General features: G+C 33.3%; 1 protein-coding gene across 1 annotated transcript in view; it reads left to right on the plus strand.

Moving 5' to 3' along the window:
- The first annotated feature begins 1,908 nt into the window (after positions 1-1,908).
- LOC117338020 overlaps positions 1,909-22,842 on the plus strand; it is a 44,124-nt gene continuing 23,190 nt past the window's right edge. Inside the window, exons 1-15 of the mRNA XM_033899180.1 lie at positions 1,909-2,001; positions 3,581-3,994; positions 4,305-4,366; positions 5,683-5,789; positions 6,379-6,507; positions 8,746-8,797; positions 10,212-10,297; positions 12,204-12,347; positions 12,888-12,974; positions 13,105-13,176; positions 14,486-14,606; positions 14,768-14,920; positions 15,931-16,123; positions 16,604-16,664; positions 18,769-18,834. Of these exons, the coding sequence (XP_033755071.1) occupies positions 3,591-3,994; positions 4,305-4,366; positions 5,683-5,789; positions 6,379-6,507; positions 8,746-8,797; positions 10,212-10,297; positions 12,204-12,347; positions 12,888-12,974; positions 13,105-13,176; positions 14,486-14,606; positions 14,768-14,920; positions 15,931-16,123; positions 16,604-16,664; positions 18,769-18,834 (1,737 nt within the window). The 5' untranslated portion in view covers positions 1,909-2,001; positions 3,581-3,590. The remainder of the gene's footprint in view (positions 2,002-3,580; positions 3,995-4,304; positions 4,367-5,682; positions 5,790-6,378; positions 6,508-8,745; positions 8,798-10,211; positions 10,298-12,203; positions 12,348-12,887; positions 12,975-13,104; positions 13,177-14,485; positions 14,607-14,767; positions 14,921-15,930; positions 16,124-16,603; positions 16,665-18,768; positions 18,835-22,842) is intronic.

Consider the following 22,842-nt stretch of genomic DNA (forward strand, 5'->3'; position numbering starts at 1 on the left):
TATTTCAGTGATACAAATTTTCCAGTAAGACAGTTTTACTTCTGTTTTTTTTTTTTTTTTTAAGATTAGAAAAGATACAGTACTACTAATACAGTATTGAAGCATACGTGTCTAAGCCATATAGTTTTGTCATTTCAGTATAAAATATCTTAAAAGGGTGCCAAGTTTGGCCATTCTGAAAAATTATCGGATGTAACCTAGCTTGGCAAACGTGGAAATTTTGAATGTTCAAATAATTTCTTCTTTCAAAACTGATTTATTGCCCCATAGTTTGGCAAATACGCAGTTTTAATTCCATCATAATACGGAAAACTACAACAAAGATTAATTAAGTCACATCATTGAGAATGATATTTGAAACTTCTGAACTAGGCATTTTTATATAATTAAGTGGTTAGCCTGAAAGTTAATTTATGACATCATGAAATATTGACACGTACCTTCTTATTCGGGGGATTTAGGTATATATATGAATACCGTGAAATATTAACATACAGCCTCTTATTCAGATACTCGTGAAATATTGCCACGCAGATAATTGTGATATATTGACAAACAGAGCCTCTTATTCACGGGATTTATATACCAGTACCGTGAATATTGACACGTATAGATTCTTACTCGGGGGATTTAAAAATACCGTGACATTTTAACATAAGCCTGTTATTCACAGGATTTATATATACGTACCGTGAATATTGACACGTATAGCTTCTTACTCGGGGGATTTAAAAATACCGTGACATTTTAACATAAGCCTGTTATTCACAGGATTTATATATCTGTATCGTGAATATTGACACGTATAGCTTCTTACTCGGGGGATTTAAAAATACCGTGAAATTTTAACATAAGCCTGTTATTCACAGGATGTATAAATCAGTACCTTGAACTATTGACACGCAACCTCTTATTCAGCTATTTACGGAATCGCTTATTAGGCTCGCACAGGATATCTTTTTTCTTGATTGTGTAAATAATTTTTAATATCTGAATGTGAAATTTGTATCTACCTTTATGCATGTCCTCGCTAGGGTCAGATTTTACAGTTTATCCGCCTGTTATGTACATATACTTGTCGTAACCCTTGTGAGAATATCTTTACTACTTTATAGATGAATTTTTATTAATGAAAGGGATATTTATCAAAAATTTTAGATCTTGAAATGTTTAATTCAATTTGGAAATAGTGTTGTATATTATAGTGTCTTCGTTATGAAATTTAACTAATTGTAACCCTAGTAATTACTAGCCGCAATATACCGCTAGGCTAGAGAGATCTCTTTAGCTCGATAGATTGAGCGTAAGATAAGTAATAAGCCGGAGGTCCCGAGTTCGATCCCTAGCGGATCTCGCGCGGGGGCAATGATTTAAATTCAATTAATCATGCGCTCTTATATATATATATATATATATATAAATATATATATAAGATTTGGAATCCGAGCCCTTCGATCCTTTACAAACGATTTCAGATATAACGTACGTAACGTTAGGCATTTTATTTTAAAATTTAAGAATAGATCTACATTACAGCATAGATTTTTTTGTCTCTGATATAAACGAACACTTATGCTTCTTATTATATATACAGCACCACATACTAAAAATGAATTTATTCATATCAGAAACATACAGGGTCAGTGTCGACATGTAGCTATAGCCTACTGTATAATTATATCATATTTTGGATATATCCGGAAATGCACCGGTTTCATAGTTACACTGTCCTTATTTTCGTAAATATTTTCATTTCGGCTAGCATTGGCCAAAAACACGTATTTACCAAACAAGACACGTTAAGACACACCTTACAAAGGTCAAACGCTATCAATTCATAATTAAGATTAAGGAAATAGTTAATCCGATTATTTTTCAACCGGAAGTGGCGTAATCGTAAACAAATATGGCCGACCAAACATTCTTTCTTGCCGAAGACTCGTCTGCTGCCGAATAACTTGTTCTGCTGTCGATCACGAGAGCATATGTATTATGATTAAGGTAATTAGGTTCAAAACTGATATTTGATAATGTTCCTTTTCGTTTATAGCTCTTAATTTTAAAGACATGCAGTTAGAAAGCATTGGTATTGCTTTGCAGGTGAGATGACAGCATATATGAACTGTCAAATTATCATATGAATGCATTGACTCTCAATTTGACACACGTATTCAGTTATTATGTATGTCTTGACTTTGAATAATTTCATGTTTGCATATATAAATCCGATGCCATATAGGCCTAACCATTATTTGTTATGTCGTTGGGGTTATGCCGTTTGGGTTTTCCCATATACTGTAGAACTATATTAGAGTTACTTCTTCTTCTTTAATTATGGAACCTCCGTCAAAAATGACGATTACGGTCACAGGATCGTTGGATGCTTTTAAAAGAAGTAAAAAAGTGCGGGGATTTGGGTACAGTGAGAGTTTTTTTTTAGTTTTTTTAGTGGAAACTATAAGATAAAAACATTATAAGGGTGTGTTTACGGTGTGTGTTTGAGATCATCAAGGGCTGCATTGTGTATATGTGCCTTGAAGATCTCTAGTGTAGTGCATTGTACTGCTGCCACCGAGAGGAGGTTCCATTGTGTTATTGTGTGTTACAGGCGGAACGGGAGCAAAATCACACACTAAAAGGCGACTTCATTTTCCGCACACGGACAAAATTTACATAAAAGTCCATAAAAGTCCATTTTCTCTTTCAATTGAAAATTTTGTAATAGCCTTCAGACCATTTCCCCTATAGAACATGAGATCGCGATCGAGACACATGAGTGACAGGGGATAATGTCTGTTTCCCCAACGATGAACAGCATTTGCTCCCTTTGCAGTATTATACTAAAGTTTTACAGAGCCTATGTTGTATGTTGAACCTGTACACAATGTATCCATATGTCAAATAAACGTTCATTTTAATGGGTTTGTTTTTATTTCATTTTGATTAGCCTAACTAATTACATTTAATTGCACAACAGAACCATTACACTTAATACATCTCAATTATCTCTTTAGTGAATGATGCAGAGTTACTATTTGTTGTGTTTTTAAAATATTCTTCTTTATTATACTGTACTGAAATATATCTCTTATATATCTACAACTTTAACTTGCCAAATTTTGTATTTCAATACCCCTTGGATATAACATACTGAAATCAGGTACATATATTGTGCTGCACATACACTGAGAATCAATTGCAAATTGTGAACACTTTTATCTGAATTACCCAGCAAATTTGTTGCAAGTATATTTATACTGTACTTCTTGAAATATTTAAGTGTCACACTCTCGATTATGTGTCATATGCTCTCCTCCAAGAATATTTATAACTCTAATAGAAAATTCATTAAAATAATTGTCAAAAAGTTTACTGTTTCATTTTGTCAACATATTGTTTACCACATACATTTCGTCACTTGCAATTTTTGATTATTTTATCATTTCTTTCAATTGATTGAAATGGTGGATGTTTTGTGTAATGAACTTGGTTTGTATATCAGAGGCTGAGGGATATCAATTAATGCTCACATAACATGCTCTTGCCTTCTTCAATCTTTGGTTTTTTTTTCAATTTTTAGTGCAGCTGTCATGGCAACAAATACCTTAGAACAGATCAATGCTCTGTTGATTACAACTTCAGCTAAAGGAGAGTTGGAGCTACTGCAAAAAGTTCATTCCAGCTTACAATCACTGTCATTGAAGCATTCCTCTCCAATACAGATTCCCAGAGATGATTTGATTGAGGAGGATGTCATACTCCCGATCAATGGGCGTAGTCAGATTTTTACAGATCCCTTGGAATTTTGTGGTTCACAAGAGGCACTCAATAAATTTACATGCTATGTGTTTGATCGTCGGTTTGGTTGGTCTGAGGCCAATAGTGATGGCGGTGGACGAGTTCGACGGATGTCCTGTACAGGGACTGTGTTAGCCTCCAGTGACGGCCATCACAAGGCTATCATCATTGAACTGTTGGATGTATTTCTCAAATGGTATGTGTCAAAATAGTCAGTAAGATTTTATGTTGAAATAATTATTGAGATGTTTTTTTTTTTTAATATCAAACTGGAATAATTTATTGTACTAAAAAGATGGTGATGGTACATTACAGAAACCTTAACAAATTAGGAAAATCACTATAAAACTGTTGAGTGAAGTGTATATAGTGTACTGTACGTATACTTATCATACACTAAGTCTGTAATAGATTAATGCTCTGAGTAGAAGTTTATGTGTTGGCCCACTGAGGTTATTACATTATACATTCCTCGTTATATTGCTAATTAAAATGTACCTCCACAGGTATGCCCAGCAGGATCTTCACAGCTCCCTGACGGAGGCCTTCCAGTACACACTGAAACAAGGTATGTCAAAAAGCTTGATTAGCATCAGGATTCATTGAAATTTATTTGTACAACTTAATTTGTGTCAAAATTTAAGTGGCCAAATCAGCAAAAACTTAACGATTGAAGAGACAACAATCAAATTTCCATGTCTGTTAAAAGGTTCTGATGTCTAGCACAAGTCTGAAATTCTTCATAATCTGCACATGTATAGTAGATACCTTGATCTGGTTAACAACTAAGACAGTGCGCATGCCAAGCAATTGTTATTTCAGCTATAAGATATAACTTACCATCTAACCATAATGATAGTGCCAACACACAGTGCCTTAACAGAGATCTTCCATATTCCTGTCTAGAGATGTCAGTTTATAACAATACACATTACAGACCACCATATTCAATCTAATAAGTGTATACCTGCGCCTATAAGTGCACCAACAACATTTTAGGTCACTCAGCATCAGGTGATCTGTTCTAATTGCCTTTTGTTGGCCGTTTCCTTTTGTCCGTAAACATTTGATATTTTTGACTTCTTCTCAAATATATATATCAATAAACCAATTTCAACAAAATTTTGCAGCAACCACCCATGGCCAAAGTCAAACAAAATTGTGAATTATATATGGCCACCAGTCCACAGGGGACATTTTTAACTATCATTTGTTGAATTTCCGACCATGGTTAGAATTACCGATATCAATATAGGATGGCAGTTTGATGGTATGCACATGTTTGCCCTGACTGATCCCCAATGGTTGATTGGCAGGGCCAAAAAGGGTCAAAATTAACAGAAATATTTTATAACTCATGTGACCATAAAGCCAATGGGCCTCTTGTTTTAGAAAAAAGATGATGGGTGTACTATTTCAAACATAAAAAGTTTGTTATGTCACCTGCCAGGGGCTTCGATAGCTCAATTGGTTAGAGTGTCGGTTGGATAAGCTCAGGTGAAGGTCAGAGATGCATGGTTTGATACAACCTACCTGTGGCAATTTGTATTTCTGGGGAAGCTGAGAAAGCGACTGTCTGTGCTGATATGGTTGTGTCCTATGACAAGATACTTCATCCTAGTTGCTCTGGATAGCAGACGACAGGTTTCCCTTACGTTGTTTAGTGAGCTAGGCACCAGCTACCACAAGGAAACCCCACCTCAAAATGACACTGGCTGTTCACACGGTGATAAACCCAACAAATACTGATCTTCCAATATAACCTTCAGTCTTTTTACCAAAGACTCGTGATCTTTTTCGCTATACCTGAAGGATTTCACATAAAAGAAATCCCTATGTATGGTTGTATAATTTTAGAAATCATGATTATTCTGTTAATTTCAGTTGCAAACATGCCAGTAGTACGAAACAGAACTGTTGTCCATATAATGGATTGGCTGAAGGAGAACAGAGAGGATCTGGTGGAGTGTCAGTTTGCCAGTAGTACACTGGTATGTCCATACTCTATTAACCTGTTGTTTAACTGTATATACCATCCTTGGTGATCTTCTAGTCACTATTGTTTAGCTGTTATACCATCCTTGGTGATCCTCTAGTAACCTATTGTTATATCACCCTTGGTGATCCTCTAGTAACCTATTGTTATATCACCCTTGGTGATCCTCTAGTAACCTATTGTTATATCACCCTTGGTGATCCTCTAGTAACCTATTGTTATATCACCCTTGGTGATCCTCTAGTAAACTGTTTTTTAGCTGTTATATCACCTTGGTAACAAGGCACATTGATAAGGAGACAATGTTGCTATCATTAGAACTGAGTGGAAGTTTACTGTAAAATATTATATTGAACTTTAAGTTATCTTGGGGATGAGTGTTGAGAGAAGTTGTGATGTCTAACCACTGTTTTGAAATTAGTGGGTAAAATGAGACAAATTGATCAGATATATCATAATTATTGGTATACATTTTGTTGTACAAACTACAGTTTATCAACAATTTACAATGTACATGATTTTTTATTATAGTTCATAGTTGAAAACAGAAAACATTGTCAGATTTCTTGTGTTTTTTATTGCAGGACCTGATCAAATCAGCATTAACAGATGTTTGGTCTGCTATAAGAAATGCATGTGCTAAACAATTGGTTCACATTGTGGGGTATTTCAAGGTGGGAGATCAGGAGTTACTCTTCAACAGTTTAGTGAAGGTTGGTTTGTTACTATGTTGTCTGTGTTTGGTTTGTTACTACGATGTCTGTGTGTTTGGTTTGTTACTATGATGTCTGTGTGTTTGGTTTGTTACTACGATGTCTGTGTGTTTGGTTTGTTACTACGATGTCTGTGTGTTTGGTTTGTTACTACGATGTCCGTGTGTTTGGTTTGTTACTGCGATGTCTGTGTTTGGTTTGTTACTACAATGTCTGTGTGTTTGGTTTGTTACTACGATGTCTGTGTGTTTGGTTTGTTACTACGATGTCTGTGTGTTTGTTACTACAATGTCTGTGTGTTTGTTACTACGATGTCTGTGTGTTTGGTTTGTTACTACGATGTCCGTGTGTTTGGTTTGTTACTACGATGTCTGTGTGTTTGGTTTGTTACTACGATGTCTGTGTGTTTGGTTTGTTACTACGATGTCTGTGTGTTTGGTTTGTTACTACGATGTCTGTGTGTTTGGTTTGTTACTACGATGTCCGTGTGTTTGGTTTGTTACTACGATGTCTGGGTGTTTGGTTTGTTACTGCGATGTCTGTGTGTTTGGTTTGTTACTACGATGTCTGTTTGGTTTGTTACTACGATGTCTGTGTGTTTGGTTTGTTACTACGATGTCTGTGTGTTTGGTTTGTTACTACGATGTCTGTGTGTTTGGTTTGTTACTACAATGTCTGTGTGTTTGGTTTGTTACTACGATGTCTGTGTGTTTGGTTTGTTACTACGATGTCTGTGTGTTTGGTTTGTTACTACGATGTCTGCGTGTTTGGTTTGTTACTACGATGTATGTGTGTTTGGTTTGTACTACGATGTCTGTTTGGTTTGTTACTACGATGTCTGTGTGTTTGGTTTGTTACTACGATGTCTGTGTTTGGTTTGTTACTACGATGTCTGTGTGTTTGGTTTGTTACTACGATGTTTGTGTTTGGTTTGTTACTACGATGTTGCAATGTCTGTGTGTTTGGTTTGTTACTACGATGTCTGTGTGTTTGGGTTGTTACTACGATGTGTATGTGTTTGGTTTGTTACTACGATGTCTGTGTTTTGTTTGTTACTACGATGTCTGTGTGTTTGGTTTAATTTATTGTTACTACGATGTCTGTGTGTTTGGTTTGTTACTGCGATGTCTGTGTGTTTGGTTTGTTACTACAATGTCTGTGTGTTTGGTTTGTTACTACGATGTCTGTGTGTTTGGTTTGTTACTACGATGTCTGTGTGTTTGGTTTGTTACTACGATGTCTGTGTGTTTGGTTTGTTATTACCATGTCTGTGTTTGGTTTGTTACTACGATGTCTGTGTGTTTGGTTTGTTACTACGATGTCTGTGTTTTGTTTGTTACTACGATGTCTGTGTGTTTGGTTTGTTACTACGATGTCTGTGTGTTTGGTTTGTTACTACGATGTCTGTTTGTGTTTGGTGTTGTTATCACGATGTCTGTGTGTTTGGTTTTGTTACTTACGATGTCTGGTGTGTTTGGGTTTGTTACTACGATGTCTGTTTGGTTTCTCACTACGATGTCTGTGTGTTTGGTTTGTTACTACGATGTCTGTGTTTGGTTTGTTACTACGATGTCTGTGTGTTTGGTTTGTTACTACGATGTCTGTGTGTTTAGTTTGTTACTATGATGTCTGTGTTTGGTTTGTTACTATGATGTCTGTGTGTTTGGTTTGTTACTATGATGTCTGTGTGTGTGTAAGATATATATATGACCCAGTATAAGATACTGTGATTTATTTACCAATGGAAGGAGATTTAGAAACAGTATCAATGTCATTAAAGTAGCAGGTCTTAAAAATTGTTTTTAATGGATCTATACTCAGTAATTCACTGTGAATGATGTATTGCATGTATGAAGTGACAGACTGGTAATATAGTAATCTAATGACCTTTATGTTAATGTAATATAGTAATCTAATGACCTTTATGTTAGGTATATAGTAATCTAATGACCTTCATGTTTAGGTATTATAGTAATCTAATGACCTTTATGTTTAGGTAATATAGTAATCTAATGACCTTTATGTTTAGGTAATATAGTAATCTAATGACCTTTATGTCTAGGTAATATAGTAATCTAATGACCTTTATGTTTAGGTAATATAGTAATCTAATGACCGTTATGTTAATGTAATATAGTAATCTAATGACCTTTATGTTAATGTAATATAGTAATCTAATGACCTTTATGTTTATGTAATATAGTAATCTAATGACCTTTATGTTTATGTCAATTTCAGATTTGCAAGTGTGATAAAAGTACATGGCAAGCCAAAGAGGGTGCTATTATGGGTATTGTTCATTATTTCGACTGATTTATTAATATAGATATACTTACTGTGGAACTTCGTTAACTCGAACTCGGAAAACTTGAATACCCCGCTTAACTGAAAGTACTTTTCAGTCCCGACCTAATTTTCTCTTTATCCTAGTAAAAAATCTCGGAAAACTCGAATTCAGAAAACTCGAAAAACTTGGATAATACAAAGTGAAAATTTGGTTCCAACAATAAAAATCCTAATTGGAATGATCGAATAACTCGAAGTATTGTTTATGAGTCTAACAACGATCAATGGTAAATGCCGACATTTTTTCAACATCAAACTTCCAATTGTAATACTGAAGATATCGGCACTAGAAACCTACCGAATATTATATGCTATTAAAGTAAGTGTTTGATAAATTAATTAAACAAATTGTCTGTGGAATCTTATTACAACAACTCTCAGTGATAAAAAGTACTGCTTTACTTACATCAGACGGTCACCGATAATAATACACACCACAGTCAACAATTCATCTACCCACTTGCTCAAGCGGAACTAATCTCTGACACACTGGTACTCAGCTGATGTTTGTACAGGTGTAGATAGAAACAGTCACCGCTGCCTATTAAATCTTTAAACGACTGAAACAATAGCGTAATTACTTCCGAGGTGTTCAGAGTATGACTGTATAAACTGTCACTGCTGTCTATTAAATCGGATAACATGCCAACTCAGTAGCAGTAACATTTTATACGCACATGCGCAGCCCAACTTCCTGTGCTAATACACATGGAAATGATGTGGTTATCGGTAAACATAAGTAGGCCTATTATAATTTGTGTTAAATCTAAATCAGTTATTTGATATGACGTTAATAAATTGTTATTCGGTTGATTTCCATTTTATCGTTATTCCTTTTGGAAACAAGACATGAACATTATACTGTTGTTGAAGTAACTAAGTGAAAGAAACTATCGTCATTGTATATCGGCAAATCTACACCAAACTACGAGAAACAGAAGGAAATATGACATATGCATCTACATGTATTGACCAGTCTTTACACTAAACTGATGAGTGACAGAGCAGAGTTATAATGATTATATAATGTTGACAAATATTTATTAAACTTTGCACCAAAAATGACAACTCGCTTAATTCAAACACTCGGATAACTCAACGTTTTCTCGTGGTCCCGTCGAGTTTGAGTTAACGAAGTTCCACTGTATATTGTTTTCCTATCATATAAGTTACTTAACAAGGAATTTATTGGTGTAATCAGTAAGAAGTTATCTTTTAAATTTGTTTTCTCTTTGTATCCTGTAAATATTACGTGTTATATTGCACAGAAATCTAGCAAACAGCAATAAAATGAAATTTAAGATACATAGGACAAGCAGTATGATAATAAAATATACATATAAGATGTTGCCTTGTAGGTATCAACGCTATGATTCTTCAATGCAAGGATGGGACAAGTTCTCGCTCACAGACTCCCCAGTTTGTACTGGAGTCGGACTCTCAGGTGACTACACTGTTAACCAGTATTATGTACTTCGGGGGAGGAGGGGGGAGTAGAGTAAGAGCCAGTAGTTATATATAGAGGAAAATACTGTTGATGTCACTGCCTGGGTTGTAAGATTCTCATTTGTACAGAGGATAATCTCTTAGTAATTAGTTATAGTGACTATAGACAGATTATAATTACATTAATAAATGTAGTTATAGTGACTATAGACAGATTATAATTAGTTATAGTGACTATAGACAGAATATAATTAGTTATAGTGACTATAGACAGATTATAATTAGTTATAGTGACTATAGACAGATTATAATTAGTTATAGTGACTATAGACAGATTATAATTAGTTATAGTGACTATAGACAGAATATAATTATAGTGACTATAGACAGAATATAATTAGTTATATTGACTATAGACAGAATATAATTAGTTATAGTGACTATAGACAGATTATAATTAGTTATAGTGACTATAGACAGAATATAATTATAGTGACTATAGACAGAATATAATTATAGTGACTATAGACAGAATATAATTAGTTATAGTGACTATAGACACAATATTATATAGACTATAGGTGCAATATTATATAGACTATAGGTGCAATATTATATAGACTATACACACAATATTATATAGACTATAAACACAATATTATATAGACTACAGACAGAATATTATATAGACTACAGACAGAATATTATATAACTATAGACAGAATATTATAAAGACTATACACAGAATATTATAAAGACTATACACAGAATATTATATAGACTATACACAGAATATTATATAGACTATAGACACAATATTATATAGACTATACACACAATATTATTTAGACTATACACACAATATTATATAGACTATACACACAATATTATATAGACTATACACACAATATTATATAGACTATACACACAATATTATATAGACTATACACACAATATTATATAGATGACAGACAATATTATATAGACTATACACAGAATATTATAAAGACTATACACACAATATTATAAAGACTATACAGAGAATATTATATAGACTATACACAGAATATTATAAAGACTATACACACAATATTATAAAGACTATACAGAGAATATTATATAGACTATAAACAATATTATATAGACTATAAACACAATAGTATATAGACTATAGACAGAATATTATATAGACTATAGACAGAATATTATATAGACTATACACAATATTATATAGACTACAGACAGAATATTATATAGACTACAGACAGAATATTATATAGACTATATACACAATATTATATAGACTATACAAACAATATTATATAGACTATACAAACAATATTATATAGACTAAACAAACAATATTATATAGACTATAAACAATATTATATAGACTATATACACAATATTATATAGACTATAGACAATATTATTTAGACTATACACAGAATATTATATAGACTATACACAATATTATATAACTATAGACAGAATATTATATAGACTATACACAATATTATATAGACTATAAACAGAATATTATATAGACTATACACACAATATTATATAACTATAGACAGAATATTATATAGACTATACACAGAATATTATTTAGACTATACACAGAATATTATATAGACTATACACAGAATATTATATAGACTATACACAATATTATATAGACTATACACAGAATATTATTTAGACTATAGACAGAATATTATATAGACTATACACAATATTATATAGACTATACACAGAATGTCGGACATGTATATCATTGGCTAGATCATTGAAATCTGTTAATTGATGTATGGAAGTGATAGTTTTTGTTGACTGTTTTCACTCTTGTTACATTTTCTAGTACAACAAGCAGTACAAGATTTTATTGATTGTATTTCCAGATTTGTGGACAACCCACAGCGCCAGGTTTTATATCTAGACAGATACATGCAGTGGTGTTTACCTTGCTGTCAAACCCACAACTGACCATCAGAGAGAATGCAGCCAAAGCTTTGTCAGCATTCATTTCCTGTTCTGATGCCAAGGTACGCTTATATAGAAAAACGTCATCAAACATTTGGAAATCTTGGATCTCTTATCACCATGACAAATGAATTTGTCATTTGCACAATGAAATAAAACAAGCCATTAATCATTGATTAAATCAATATGATTAACTAGTGTGAGTTCCTGATTTGTGATCATTCTGTTGTGTTCTGCATTGGATAAATTTGTTGTAGTACAGTGGACAGACATGTGTATGTGTACAATACTGTTTGTTTCTGAATGATATTATAATTTAGTGTTAACTAGACAACTTGTGAGAATTTTAGTCCCATCTGTATCCTGGTTAGTGTTAACTAGACAACTTGTGAGAATTTTAGTCCCATCTGTACCCTGATTAGTGTTAACTAGACAACTTGTGAGAATTTTAGTCCCATCTGTACCCTGGTTAGTGTTAACTAGACAACTTGTGAGAATTTTAGTCCCATCTGTACCCCTGATTAGTGTTAACTAGACAACTTGTGAGAATTTGATCTTTGTTACAGACATTACAATGTTTTTAATAATTTCATATATTTCAGGAAGCATTGTCAACATTAGAAAAGGTTATTTCTGTTCTGTGGAGCGAGGTTAACAAAAGCCAAGCAGAAAAACATCATAGAAATGTGGTAAGATTTGTGCATGGTTTTATTGGAGAAACAATGCAGCTTTTATTATCTTAGAATTATCTGTATATCTTGTCTTTTATCTCATTCTAATTTGGACTGATTTTGACGAATTACCAATTGTATGTTTTAGCAATTACCGGTGAAGTTTCTGGATGCGTATGCTGCAGAAGGGATTTTAGATGTCTGTCTTTTCCTTGTAAAGGTATTTTCCATCTTTGATATTATGTGAAGTTTTATAAGAATGTAATGCTTAATACTGTATGTTGTAATTATTATTATGCCAAGTAGTGTTTACACAGTAAGCATTCTGTTCCATATTATGGTCCTATAACACGGAACAGGATTGCAGATTGAATAATACGCGGTAGTTCCACTGTGTCTATGTGAGCCATTTAACTGATGAGATGGTGAAGTTATTCTCTATGTGAGCCCCCACTCACATGTAATTGATGAGATGTTGAAGTTATTATCTATGTGAGCCCCCACTCACATTTAATTGATGAGATGGTGAAGTTATTATCTATGTGAGCCCCCACTCACATTTAACTGATGAGATGGTAAAGTTATTATCTATATAAGCCCCCACTCACATTTAATTGATGAGATGGTGAAGTTATTATCTATGTGAGCCCCCACTCACATTTAATTGATGAGATGTTGAAGTTATTATCTATGTGAGCCCCCACTCACATTTAATTGATGAGATGTTGAAGTTATTATCTATGTGAGCCCCCACTCACATTTAATTGATGAGATGTTGAAGTTAATATCTATATAAGCCCCCACTCACATTTAATTGATGAGATGGTGAAGTTATTATCTATGTGAGCCCCCACTCACATTTAATTGATGAGATGTTGAAGTTATTATCTATGTGAGCCCCCACTCACATTTAATTGATGAGATGTTGAAGTTATTATCTATGTGAGCCCCCACTCACATTTAATTGATGAGATGGTGAAGTTATTCTCTATGTGAGCCCCCACTCACATTTAACTGATGAGATGTTGAAGTTAATATCTATGTGAGCCCCACTCACATTTAATTGATGAGATGGTGAAGTTATTATCTATATAAGCCCCCACTTGCATTTAATTGATGAGATGGTGAAGTTATTATCTATATAAGCCCCCACTTGCATTTAATTGATGAGATGGTGAAGTTATTATCTATGTGAGCCCCCACTCACATTGAATTGATGAGATGGTGAAGTTATTATCTATATAAGCCCCCACTTGCATTTAATTGATGAGATGGTGAAGTTATTATCTATGTGAGCCCCCACTCACATTGAATTGATGAGATGGTGAAGTTATTATCTATATAAGCCCCCACTTGCATTTAATTGATGAGATGGTGAAGTTATTATCTATGTGAGCCCCCACTCACATTTAATTGATGAGATGGTGAAGTTATTATCTATGTGAGCCCCCACTCACATTTAATTGATGAGATGGTGAAGTTATTATCTATGTGAGCCCCTAATCACTTTACTTTTATTGTTTTATCAGGTGCTGCCCCTGCCACATCTCCTTCCTCGCTGGCCTCGATACCTGTCCACATTTCTGTTGTACCTGTCCCATCCTGCTTCCACTGTTCGACAGGCTGCCAGCAACATATTCAAATATCTAGGTTTGACTTTCTGAAGTTATATTTCATAAGTAAATTTGAGAGTGTTTTTTTTTTTTTTTTTTTTTGAAACTGTACTGAGCTGTGACAAAACAGCCTGAAAATGAAAATGATTTCAGTAATAAAATTCAAATCTTAGTCTCAAAACAATCTTTTTCTTTCAGTTGCCAAAAGTAGTCACAGTGCTGTGCTGGTGAAACTAGTGCTTCAAGCTTTAACAGAAGGCTGGGAACCTAGTCTTGATGCTCTTGGTCGGGAGGAAAAATACAGTGACGTCTCAAGTCACTACACCCGGCCCTCAGTCTCGGAGGCCACAGGTTAGTTTCCTTGTCTTACTGAGGGGAAACTACTGCATCCATCCCTCAGTTTGTAGACCGCAAATGAGTTCTTTTCCTTCTTTAGAAAATCCAGGGATATCCAACCACTGTAATTTTCCAGTTTCAGAAACAAATTTTTAAAATCCTGGAGTTGGAAGAAGTTTGGAAAAATAATCTGAAAGATAAATAATCACTCTAACTGGTTAGTTGTATCCTTTACACAGATCCAGGAATAACATGTGACAGTAACCCTGCTCAATTAATCACAAATGCCACATTTTACTTTCTGTTGTAAAAACAGAGAGAAATGAAACAAGGCTTAGCTATCTCCCTTGTAAGGACAATAGAAATAAACAATAGTTCAGTTATCTCCCTTGTAAGGACAATAGAAATAAACAATAGTTCAGTTATCTCCCTTGTAAGGACAATATAAATAAACCATAGTTCAGTTATCTCCCTTGTAAGGACAATAGAAATAAACAATAGTTCAGTTATCTCCCTTGTAAGGACAATAGAAATAAACCATAGTTCAGTTATCTCCCTTGTAAGGACAATAGAAATAAACAATAGTTCAGTTATCTCCCTTGTAAGGACAATAAAAATAAACCATAGTTCAGTTATCTCCCTTGTAAGGACAATAGAAATAAACCGTAGTTCAGTTATCTCCCTTGTAAGGACAATAGAAATAAACCATGGTTTAGTTATCTCCCTTGTAAGGACAATAGAAATAAACCATGGTTTAGTTATCTCCCTTGTAAGGACAATAGAAATAAACCATGGTTTAGTTATCTCCCTTGTAAGGACAATAGAAATAAACAATAGTTCAGTTATCTCCCTTGTAAGGACAATAGAAATAAACCTTGTAAGACTGTTGCAGATATTTCCCCAAGACATTCGTTGAGTTATCTCCCCTGAATAAAGAGGGCCAAGTTTCTCTTCAGCCTCTGTAACCCATTTCTTTGTTATTTTTACACACTTACAATTTGTCACATATATTTTTTTTTCTGCAGATGGCAGTATCCTTGAAACATGGGAGAGCAGAGAAGGGAGACTCTTTGCCTATGAGTTTATCATGAAGTTTTTGATAAAGAACCACTGGTTGTATACGTTTGGTCCTGCGGGGTCTGGTGCAGGAATGGATTGGGGGGACAGACCCGGAGGAGTGGAGACAGACAGAGAAATACTGACCAGTTTGGAACAGGGGTAAATACAGAACATTTTCAGCTCGCCTCTCAAAGAGAGAGAGAGCTTAGGTTTTTATGTCAGCATTGGTGTCGGTGTTGGTTTGCAAATGTTAAGTTTTATGTGCAAGGCATTAGTAAACTCCTTTATGATTGTACCAGTGTTCTAATATTTGGTTTGAGTGTTGCTGTGGGGGTTAACTATTATTATTTCATGGAGTCAAATATGTTTCATAAATGATGATTTCAATACTTTCTACAATAGTTAACAATACAAAGCCTAGATTTTGTTGTTAAAATACCAGTATACACTTACGGTATTGCAATATAGATTCCAGTTGGTGAAGACAACCTCTAATACTAGTATGAAGTATATTGATATACAATGGGAGGCAAGCTTTAGACCAATGACGGTACTCTTGTGTATGTGTTTTTTTTTTACTATAAATGTATGTGAACAGTTACATGTATATTTATTCTGCAACTCCACATTTTCTTTCAGAGAAGAAAGACAGAAACTGGACACAAATGGCAATGACTTCTTAGAGCATAGAAATACCCAGGTAAGATTTACTGTTCTTGATATTTACTTAACTAGATCCTGGGCATATGCTATGGATCTGTTTTTGCTACTACTGTCAAGCCTGAAATAAGCAGTCACCCGAGGTACTGACAGAAATTGGCTGCTTAAGACAGGTGGCTGCTAAAACCAGGTTCACCAGAAACTCACAACAAGAAAGCAAAGTTTTCATAAATTTATTGCTTCTGAAAACAATCTCCAATTGCAGTTTGTTTGCTACATTTCACATAAAAATTGTCATGTTCAGCCTTGGTTTGCATGAGAGCGATTAATCCTGTAACCACTCAACAAATGTGAAGGGTCCAAGTATAAAAATTATTGTAAACAAAACAAATCATGTGACTATCAATAATAAAATCTGGTCGTGTGATTATCTCGGCTGTTTACCTCCGGACACAATAGTCGCTCAATACGGGATGATATAACGACTATGGCCAGATTTAAGTGACCACTGGCCACATTAGACAGGTGACTTATTTTTTTATGTATTTTGTACCTGCTATAATGTTGACTTTTGATGTGTTGTGTACCCTCTATGATGTTGATGTGTTGTGTACCCTCTATGATGTTGACGTTTGATGTGTTGTGTACCCTCTATAATGTTGACTTTTGATGTGTTGTGTACCCTCTATAATGTTGACTTTTGATGTGTTGTGTACCCTCTATGATGTTGACTTTTGATGTGTTGTGTACCCTCTATAATAATGACTTTTGATGTGTTGTGTACCGTCTATAATGTTGACTTTTGATGTGTTGTGTACCCTCTATAATGTTGACTTTTGATGTGTTGTGTACCCTCTATGATGTTGACTTTTGATGTGTTGTGTACCCTCTATAATGTTGACTTTTGATGTGTTGTGTACCCTCTATGATGTTGACTTTTGATGTGTTGTGTACCCTCTATGATGTTGACTTTTGATGTGTTGTGTACCCTCTATAATGTTGACTTTTGATGTGTTGTGTACCCTCTATGATGTTGACTTTTGATGTGTTGTGTACCCTCTATGATGTTGACTTTTGATGTGTTGTGTACCCTCTATGATGTTGACGTTTGATGTGTTGTGTACCCTCTATAATGTTGACTTTTGATGTGTTGTGTACCCTCTATAATGTTGACTTTTGATGTGTTGTGTACCCTCTATGATGTTGACTTTTGATGTGTTGTGTACCCTCTATAATAATGACTTTTGATGTGTTGTGTACCGTCTATAATGTTGACTTTTGATGTGTTGTGTACCCTCTATAATGTTGACTTTTGATGTGTTGTGTACCCTCTATGATGTTGACTTTTGATGTGTTGTGTACCCTCTATAATGTTGACTTTTGATGTGTTGTGTACCCTCTATGATGTTGACTTTTGATGTGTTGTGTACCCTCTATGATGTTGACTTTTGATGTGTTGTGTACCCTCTATAATGTTGACTTTTGATGTGTTGTGTACCCTCTATGATGTTGACTTTTGATGTGTTGTGTACCCTCTATGATGTTGACTTTTGATGTGTTGTGTACCCTCTATGATGTTGACTTTTGATGTGTTGTGTACCCTCTATAAAAATGACTTTTGATGTGTTGTGTACCCTCTATGATGTTGACTTTTGATGTGTTGTGTACCCTCTATGATGTTGACTTTTGATGTGTTAGATACCCTCTATGATGTTGACTTTTGGTTTGTTGTAAACCCTCTATAATAATGACTTTTGATGTGTTGTGTACCCTCTATGATGTTGACTTTTGATGTGTTGTGTACCCTCTATGATGTTGACTTTTGATGTGTTGTGTACCCTCTATAATGTTGACTTTTGATGTGTTGTGTACCCGCTATAATGTTGACTTTTGATGTGCTGTGTACCCTCTATAATGTTGACTTTTGATGTGTTGTGTACCCTCTATAATGTTGACTTTTGATGTGTTGTGTACCCTCTATGATGTTGACTTTTGATGTGTTGTGTACCCTCTATAATGTTGACTTTTGATGTGTTGTGTACCCTCTATGATGTTGACTTTTGATGTGTTGTGTACCCTCTATGATGATGACTTTTGATGTGTTGTGTACCCTCTATGATGTTGACTTTTGATGTGTTGTGTAGTCACCACTGAACCCTCAGGAGCCTGTGGAGGATTTACATGTCTCCCACTCAGAACAGTCCTTTGCTGTAAGTACAATCACTAGTTTATTTGCCTTTTTTTCTTTAGGCATTATTGCTGATGATTATCCATGCATACTTAATTTGTACCACCCTAACACTAAGACAATTATTATGTAGCAGATTCTGCATCAGTACCATGCATTTAGTTACATATATCCAAACAAATGATAATCAAGATGTACTGTACTAGTAAAACTACAATCAATGTTCCCATTATAACGTTTATCACCTAAGATAAATAGTGATCACAATGTCTAGGATTATGGTTTGATCAGATTCGTCTGTTTAATTAATCATAAATATACTACATCCTTCCCAGCAAATATTCCTATCTACACTGCATTAGCTGGCCAAGAATGTAGGCAAATAGTATATACACACTCTGTGTATCATGTATAGGCAAATAGTATATGTGTGTATCATTTATAGGTAATAGTATATGTGTGTATCATTTATAGACTAACAGTATATGTGTGTATCATTTATAGACTACAGTATATGTGTGTATTATTTATAGACTAACAGTATATGTGTGTATCATTTATAGACTAACAGTATATGTGTGTATCATTTATAGACCAACAGTATATGTGTATATCATTTATAGGTAATAGTATATGTGTGTATCATTTATAGACCAACAGTATATGTGTGTATCATTTATAGGTAATAGTATATGTGTGTATCATTTATAGACTAACAGTATATGTGTATATCATTTATAGACTACAGTATATGTGTGTATTATTTATAGACTAACAGTATATGTGTGTATCATTTATAGACTAACAGTATATGTGTGTATCATTTATAGGTAATAGTATATGTGTGTATCATTTATAGACCAACAGTATATGTGTGTATCATTTATAGACCAACAGTATATGTGTATCATTTATAGACCAACAGTATATGTGTGTATTATTTATAGACTAACAGTATATGTGTGTATCATTTATAGACTACAGTATATGTGTGTATCATTTATAGACTACAGTATGTGTGTATCATTTATAGACCAACAGTATATGTGTGTATCATTTATAGACTACAGTATATGTGTTTATCATTTATAGACCAACAGTATATGTGTGTATCATTTATAGACCAACAGTATATGTGTGTATCATTTATAGCTAACAGTATATGTGTGTATCATTTATAGACTACAGTATATGTGTGTATCATTTATAGGTAATAGTATATGTGTGTATCATTTATAGACCAACAGTATATGTGTGTATCATTTATAGACCAACAGTATATGTGTGTATCATTTATAGACTAACAGTATATGTGTGTATCATTTATAGACCAACAGTATATGTGTGTATCATTTATAGACTACAGTATATGTGTGTATCATTTATAGACCAACAGTTTATGTGTGTGTCATTTATAGACCAACAGTATATGTGTGTATTATTTATAGACTACAATATATGTGTGTATCATTTATAGACCAACAGTATATGTGTGTATTATTTATAGACCAACAGTATATGTGTGTATCATTTATAGACTAACAGTATATGTGTGTATCATTTATAGACCAACAGTATATGTGTGTATAATTTATAGACCAACAGTATATGTGTGTATTATTTATAGACCAACAGTATATGTGTGTATCATTTATAGACTAACAGTATATGTGTGTATCATTTATAGACCAACAGTATATGTGTGTATCATTTATAGACTAACAGTATATGTGTGTATCATTTATAGACCAACAGTATATGTGTATCATTTATAGACTACAGTGTATGTGTGTATCATTTATAGTCCAACAGTATATGTGTGTATCATTTATAGACCAACAGTATATGTGTGTATCATTTATAGACTACAGTGTATGTGTGTATCATTTAAAGTCCAACAATATATGTGTGTATCATTTATAGACCAACAGTATATGTGTGTATCATTTATAGACCAACAGTATATGTGTGTATCATTTATAGACTAACAGTATATGTGTGTATCATTTATAGACCAACAGTATATGTGTGTATCATTTATAGACTACAGTATATGTGTGTATCATTTATAGACCAACAGTTTATGTGTGTATCATTTATAGACTACAGTATATGTGTGTATCATTTATAGACCAACAGTATATGTGTGTATCATTTATAGACTACAGTATATGTGTGTATCATTTATAGACCAACAGTATATGTGTGTATCATTTATAGACCAACAGTATATTTGTGTATCATTTATAGACCAACACTATATGTGTGTATCATTTATAGACCAACAGTATATGTGTGTATCATTTATAGACCAACAGTATATGTGTGTATCATTTATAGCTAATAGTATATGTATCATTTATAGACTAACAGTTTATGTGTGTATTATTTATAGACCAACAGTATATGTGTGTATCATTTATAGCTAATAGTATATGTGTGTATCATTTATAGACTAACAGTATATGTGTGTATCATTTATAGACCAACAGTATATGTGTGTATCATTTATAGACTAACAGTATATGTGTGTATCATTTATAGACCAACAGTATATGTGTGTATCATTTATAGACCAACAGTATATGTGTGTATCATTTATAGACTAACAGTATATGTGTATATCATTTATAGACCAACAGTATATGTGTGTATCATTTATAGACCAACAGTATATGTGTGTATCATTTATAGACCAACAGTATATGTGTGTATCATTTATAGACCAACAGTATATGTGTGTATCATTTATAGACCAACAGTATATGTGTGTATCATTTATAGACCAACAGTATATGTGTGTATCATTTATAGACCAACAGTATATGTGTGTATCATTTATAGACTAACAGTATATGTGTATATCATTTATAGACCAACAGTATATGTGTGTATCATTTATAGACTACAGTATATGTGTGTATCATTTATAGACCAACAGTATATGTGTGTATCATTTATAGACCAACAGTATATGTGTGTATCATTTATAGACTAACAGTATATGTGTGTATCATTTATAGACTAACAGTATATGTGTGTATCATTTATAGACTAACAGTATATGTGTGTATCATTTATAGACTACAGTATATGTGTGTGTCATTTATAGACTAACAGTATATGTGTGTATCATTTATACTATAATGTATATGTGTGTATCATTTATAGACTACAGTATATGTGTGTATCATTTATACTATAATGTATATGTGTGTATCATTTATAGACTAACAGTTTATGTGTGTATTATTTATAGACCAACAGTATATGTGTGTATCATTTATAGCTAATAGTATATGTGTGTATCATTTATAGACTAACAGTATATGTGTGTATCATTTATAGACCAACAGTATATGTGTGTATCATTTATAGACCAACAGTATATGTGTGTATCATTTATAGACCAACAGTATATGTGTGTATCATTTATAGACCAACAGTATATGTGTGTATCATTTATAGACTAACAGTATATGTGTATATCATTTATAGACCAACAGTATATGTGTGTATCATTTATAGACCAACAGTATATGTGTGTATCATTTATAGACCAACAGTATATGTGTGTATCATTTATAGACCAACAGTATATGTGTGTATCATTTATAGACTAACAGTATATGTGTGTATCATTTATAGACCAACAGTATATGTGTGTATCATTTATAGACCAACAGTATATGTGTGTATCATTTATAGACTAACAGTATATGTGTATATCATTTATAGACCAACAGTATATGTGTGTATCATTTATAGACTACAGTATATGTGTGTATCATTTATAGACCAACAGTATATGTGTGTATCATTTATAGACTAACAGTATATGTGTGTATCATTTATAGACCAACAGTATATGTGTGTATCATTTATAGACTAACAGTATATGTGTGTATCATTTATAGACTAACAGTATATGTGTGTATCATTTATAGACTAACAGTATATGTGTGTATCATTTATAGACTACAGTATATGTGTGTGTCATTTATAGACTAACAGTATATGTGTGTATCAT

The sequence above is a fragment of the Pecten maximus genome, chromosome 11 (assembly GCF_902652985.1).
Source record: "Pecten maximus chromosome 11, xPecMax1.1, whole genome shotgun sequence".
NCBI lineage: Eukaryota > Metazoa > Mollusca > Bivalvia > Pectinida > Pectinidae > Pecten > Pecten maximus.